The sequence below is a fragment of the Elephantulus edwardii genome, unplaced genomic scaffold, assembly GCF_000299155.1.
Source record: "Elephantulus edwardii isolate Elephantulus edwardi_28Jun2011 unplaced genomic scaffold, EleEdw1.0 scaffold00298, whole genome shotgun sequence".
Classification (NCBI taxonomy): Eukaryota; Metazoa; Chordata; class Mammalia; order Macroscelidea; family Macroscelididae; genus Elephantulus; species Elephantulus edwardii.
In genome coordinates, this window is record NW_006400048.1 from 2,055,102 (window position 1) to 2,061,087 (window position 5,986).

General features: G+C 39.5%; 1 protein-coding gene across 1 annotated transcript in view; it reads right to left on the reverse strand.

Moving 5' to 3' along the window:
- The window catches only part of LOC102857926 (N-alpha-acetyltransferase 35, NatC auxiliary subunit-like), a 210,682-nt gene extending 205,489 nt beyond the window's left edge, over positions 1–5,193 (reverse strand). Inside the window, exon 1 of the mRNA XM_006900868.1 lies at positions 5,067–5,193. Within this exon, the coding sequence (XP_006900930.1) occupies positions 5,067–5,193 (127 nt within the window). The remainder of the gene's footprint in view (positions 1–5,066) is intronic.
- Positions 5,194–5,986: the final 793 nt, after the last annotated feature.

Consider the following 5,986-nt stretch of genomic DNA (forward strand, 5'->3'; position numbering starts at 1 on the left):
GGAGAGACAGGTCTTTGGAGAGGGACATCATGCTGGGCAGAGTGGAGGGACGGCGCAGGAGGGGAAGACCCTCTATGAGGTGGATTGATTCAGTGACTGGGGTAATTGGGATGGATATGTCAGAGCCAATGAGATTGGCACAGGATAGAGCAGGGTTTAGGGCTGTTGTACATAGTGTCGGTATGCGTCGCAAGCGACTCGACGGCACATAACAACAACAACAGTCCCTCCCATGTTAGTGATTTACAAAATCACTGCTCCTGCATGCTACACAGTATTCTATCATGTATACCCTAATTTCTCAATCCATTTGATGGGGTTGGACATTTGGACAGTTTCCATGTTCTTGTGATGGTGAATAACACTGCTATAAACACTGCTGTACATGTCTCCATTTGTTCCTCAGTTCTCATTTTCTCATGGTATATTCCAAACAGTGGAATACCTGGGTCATATGCAATTTCTATGCTCAGCTTCAATGCCTTCAAGAGTGGTTGTACCACTTTAGAATCCCCTCAACAATGCATAAAACCATCTGGCAATACCATTTCAGACAAGGGTCTCCTATCAAAGTTTACAGAATCCTACATGGCCTCTACAAGAAAAAAAACTGGTAACACAATTACAAAATGGGCACAAGAAGGGAGCTCTGGTGGCCTAGTGTTAAGAAATTGTGATACAATCTCGAAGGTGCATGGTTCAAATCAACTTGGGTAAAAAACAAAAAACAAACAAACAAACAAAAAAAACAAATCAACTTGGGTTTTGGTGAGATGTGGGTCTTGTTTCAGTTTGCTGCAGATGAAATGTCCAATTTTGCCAGCATCACTTGTTAAGAGACTGTCATTTTCCACTTGACTTCATCTCCTTGTTAGTTAGTGATTTACAAATCACTAAGATCAATTAAATATATAGGTAGATGGGCTGATTTTGGGGTTGAGTCTATCCCTTGGTCTATGTGTCAGTTACTATAACAGTGCCATGCCATCTTGATTATTATGGCTATGTAGCAAGTTTTGTAATCAGGGAGTATAATGTCTCCTTTTTCTTTTTCAGTAGAGCTTTGCTTACTCACAGTCTCTTTCCTTCCAAACAGAATTAGAAACTGCCTTTTCCATCTCACTGAAGAACGATGTTGGTATTTGTATTGAGACTGCACTGAATTTGTAGGTTGCTTTTGGCAGAACTGTCATTTTTTATAATACTGAGTCGTCCTATCCATGAATATGGTATGCTGTTGTTAGATGCCATCAAGTGACCTGTGACTCGTAGTGAACCTCTGTTCAACATCCCTAAATCCTACTCTATCCTGTGCCAATCTTCTTGTCTCTAACACACCTACCCCCATTACCCCAGACATTGAATTAATCCATCTCATTTAGGGTCTTCCTCTCTTGTGCTGTCCCTCTCCAAAGACTGGTTTTGTTTCTTGTAGCAATGCTTTGTCATTTTCTTTATACAGGTCTTTTGTGTCTCCAGTTAGACTTGTTCCTAAGTATTTCATATTATGGTTGGCTACTATAAAGGGTATTGTTTTCCTTACTTCCTTTTCTATGATTTATTACTACAGAGAAATTAAACTACTTTTTCTATTTTTATCTTGTGTTCTGACACTTTGCTGAATTGGCTACATCCAACAGTTTTCTTGCTGAGTCTATAGGGTTTTCTATGCACATAGTTTTACCTCTTCTTTGCCAATCTGGATGCCATTTATTTCCTTCTCTTAACTTACTGCTCTTGCTAGGACTTCCAATGCTAAAATGAATCAGAGTGGTAAGAGTGGGAATCCTTTGTCCCTGTTCGCAAGAAATATGTCTTTAATCTATCTCCACTGAAAAAGCTGTTTATTTAGTGTATAAAAATCATAATTATGTTGAGGAAATTTCCTCTTATTCCTAATTTGTTGTGCTTTTACCAGGAAAGGATATCAGATTTTGTCAAATGACTTTTTTGCATCAATTGAGATAATCATGTGGTTCTCGTTCATTATATTGATGCAATGGACTGCACTTGGTTTTTCTTATATGGAACCATCATTGCATGCCTGTTATGAATTCTACTTCTTCCTGATTTATTATTCTTTTGATATATTCTATTGGCTAGGATTATGTTAAAAATTTCTGTATCTATGTTCATGAGAGATATTGGTCTGTAAAGTTTTTCTGGTGGTGATATCAGTTATTTTTGTTTCATAGAATAAAATGAGAGTATTCCTTATTTTCTCAAGTAAGTAGCAACAGTGTCAGTCCTCCTCTGAATATTTGGTGAAATTCAATGGTAAAGTCATCTGGTTCAGTGCCTTTCTGGTTTTTGGGAGGTTTTTTAATTATCTCCTCAATTTTTTATTTTGTGATAGGTTTAATGTGAAATTGTAGAAATTTTTCCATTTCGTCTAGATTTTCATATCTGTTAAGTCTTTTATAGATTGTTATTATCCTTTTTATTTTGGTTGGTTCTGTTTTGTTATCATTCATTTGTTTTATATTGTAGCCTCCTATTTCTATACTAGGTTTGTCAATTTGATTAAGCCCTCAAAAAAACCAACCCGTCCTTTAACAACAATTTCAACTGTTTTTGTTTTCAGTTTCATTTCTTTTTGCCTTCATATTTATCACTTCCTTTCTTTTAGAGGTTGTAAGGCTTACTTTCTGTTCTTTTTCTATTTGTTGAAGATGTTGGGTTAAACAGTTGATAAGAGGTCTTTCTTCCCTTTTGGTGTGTTTTCTTATTGCTATGAATTGACCTCTGAGTACCACTTTTGCTGTATTCTAGAGGTTTTGTTATGTGTGTTTTCATTCTCATTTGTTTCAAGAAGCATTTTTATTTCATCAATTACATAACACCAATCAAAAAGGGTGTCATTTAGCTTCATTTTTTTCCTTTATCCTCATGTGGTTGATTTCTAATTTTATAAAAATGTGATCCGAGAAAATGCTTTGTTTTTATATTTACTAAGGCATGTAGTCTATTCTAGAGATTGTTCCATGCACACTGGAGAAGAATAAATACTGAACTTCTGTTGGGTGATATTGCCTGATATATATCTATGAAGTCAAGTTGGGTAACTGCTTCTACCAATTTATGAAGTCTGAAATTGATAGAACATGCAATCAAGATGCATTAATAACTAACTGGTGGCTACAAAAGCACAAACAGTGCATATGACTGCTACTGTGAACATAGGAGGGTAACAGAGAGAGGGGAAGACTAGAAATGGAATGGATAGACAAAGAACACTACAAAAATCAAAGTGCTGGGTGGATCAATGTGGGAGTAATCAAGGTAGAGACAATACAGCTACTGCAATCAGCAAGCAGGAGTAAGATCTATATAGCAATTTAAAAGTGAAAAGGGAGCAGCAGTGTGGAAGAAGAGGAATGCATTATCTTTTAAGGTATCATCTCAAAGGATAAAAAACTTCACTCCAAGATGAGACAGGTCTGACTCATAGCTGATCCTCTAGGGGCTTTGCAGAGGCTACAGATCACACAGTAGGAAACTACTCATCTTTCTCCCTTGGAGGAGCTGATAAATTCAAATCACTCCCCTTTCAGTTGTCAGTGTTACGGTCTATCCACCAGGTCTCCAGAGTTCCTTTTCAAGTCAAATAACCTCCATGAAATCTTCCCTAATTATTTAGGTTTATGACAACTCCCTATTACAGATAACTGAAAAAAATTAAAAGCAATTTTAAAAAAAAAATAGCAAGATGATGTGATATTCAAACATGCAATTTAACAGTTTAATATTCAGCATACAAAAATACTTTTCTCACCCTTACACAGATAAATATGGGCAGTTACTCAACTCTCAGTCTAATGTTCTTTCTATTGTATTATACACAACATTAATACCCCTCACCTACCTGGGACTCAGAAAATTGTATCAAAATCCATGTTACCTAAAACATTGTTTCCCCTGAAACCAAGCATTACTTGCATTACTGAAAATAAACACTATCAATAAAAAAATTTAAAGCAAGAACTTTGCCATGAAAAGCTTAAGTGATGACCTGAAAAGAAGTTAACCACATTAAAACCACAGAGGAAAACAATCCAAAATGGAGAAAACAAGCAAGCAAAACAAAGTTCCAAGGAGTAAGCATCAAAGTTAATGACAGAAAAGGGGCTCTCTGGCCCAAACACAATAAACTAATTGGGTGGGCAGTGATCCAAAATGAAGTTCAATTGGTGAGCTCAGATTGTATCCTATGGACAACTGGAAGCTAGGAAAATCTTACCATTTTAAACCCTGCTATTGTGGTAAGGTGCTGTCAAGTATGACTCACAGCAAGCCTAAGAACACCACACCTGACCCTGTCATATCCCGCACCATCCTCATCATCTCTGATCCACTTGAGCTAATTGCTGCAGTCACTGTGTCAATCCATTTCACCGAGGTTCTGCCCCTTCTTGGCTGACCTTCCACCTTTCCAAATTTTATGTCCCTTCCTAAGAACAGCCTCTCCTAGCAATATTCCCAAAGTATGAGAGATGAAGCTCTGCCAAAAAATTATCAGCCTTTAAGTTTCAGAGAACTGGTGCATGCACAACTAGACATTATTAAGTACTCTTTTACCTAAAAACAACTCTAGTAGCCTACTGGGTAAGGAGGTCAGTTGACAACCCAAAAACCGGTAGTTTGAATCCACCAGTGGCTCCACAAGAAACAGACGGGCAATCTCTTCCTGGGTGATTTATATCCTCTGAAAATCTAGAGGGTCAGCTATGATTCATTTCTGACTCCACAGCCATGTTTTTTTCTTTTCCTTCTACCTATTACAAGTCATTTCTGACTTGATACAGCAACCTATTAAAAGTTAGAGAAGTTTGAGAAATTGCCTCACTATTTATGTATAATGCTATATCATATAATGGTTACAGAGAAAATTCAAGGGTAGTGCACACATAAAAGTGTGGTTAATAAATCTCACAAAACCACATTTACCTAGTGGATCTTTTCTCCCTGACCCCATCTCTGAAACAGTAGTAATTTCTAATGACAATCAGTATTTTATTTCACTCATTTCTGGATTCTGAATTTCCATTCCAGAAACTCTAACTCACCTCGACAGGCATCTTCAAAATCTCGGGTTATGTCCACCCAGTTTGTATTGTTGCCTTTTTCCATTTTCTCCGGTATACTGAGTTCCCATCCTGAATCATCATCTGCCACAGAAGTTTTCATAACCATGATGCCTGTAAAATGAACACGGTGTTAACTTTCAGGTCAAGAGTATTTACAAAACATGGTGTGTGTTTTTTTGAAGTATGGACTAAATTCTTACTAAACTAAGCAAAACTGTTCTGAGTCTGCGAATGGTACTGAAAAAAATTACTTGAATCCAATTACTCAGAGGATAAATAATACTAAAAGTGTTTCTTAATCCACTATCTAACAGCGCTCGTGGGAGTTTAGTTTTTCCCATGAGTTCGAATGTGTCTGTGTGAGAAAAGCAAGCACAAACATCACACCACTGGCCCAAAGTGAACCAAGTGCGGAGCTTGCCACTCTGGCCCTGGCCATGCACGACCCAGCAGGATTCCGGGCCCCTCCCCAGGGTCAGGACTCCAGTGGACAATTCCTTGGGTAGAGAGAGCTCCCGGACAGGGCAAGTCCAGGCACGGCCTTGCGGGGAAAGCCGCGGGTCATCATCAGTCTCACCTGGCAGCCCCAGTACGAGTGCACCTGAGGGGACCAGCACTGTCCGCCCAGCCAGCCGCGGACACTGGACAGCGCCGCGGCGGTGCGGAGGGCAAGTCCGTCGGGTGCCAGGTCGTTGGCCCCTTAACACCCGGCGAGGGCCTCGACCAGCACGGGCACCACGGCGTCTACCTGAGTGAGGTGGGCGGGAGGGCCGGGGCTACAGGGTGACCTGCTTTCCCCGGGTCGGCCACAGGCGCAGGGGTTGGGGTTTCGGAATCAGGAAGAAAGGGGGGGGGATCTTAGTGTCTCCGGAAAATAAGTCCCTACCTACTTCTCCCGT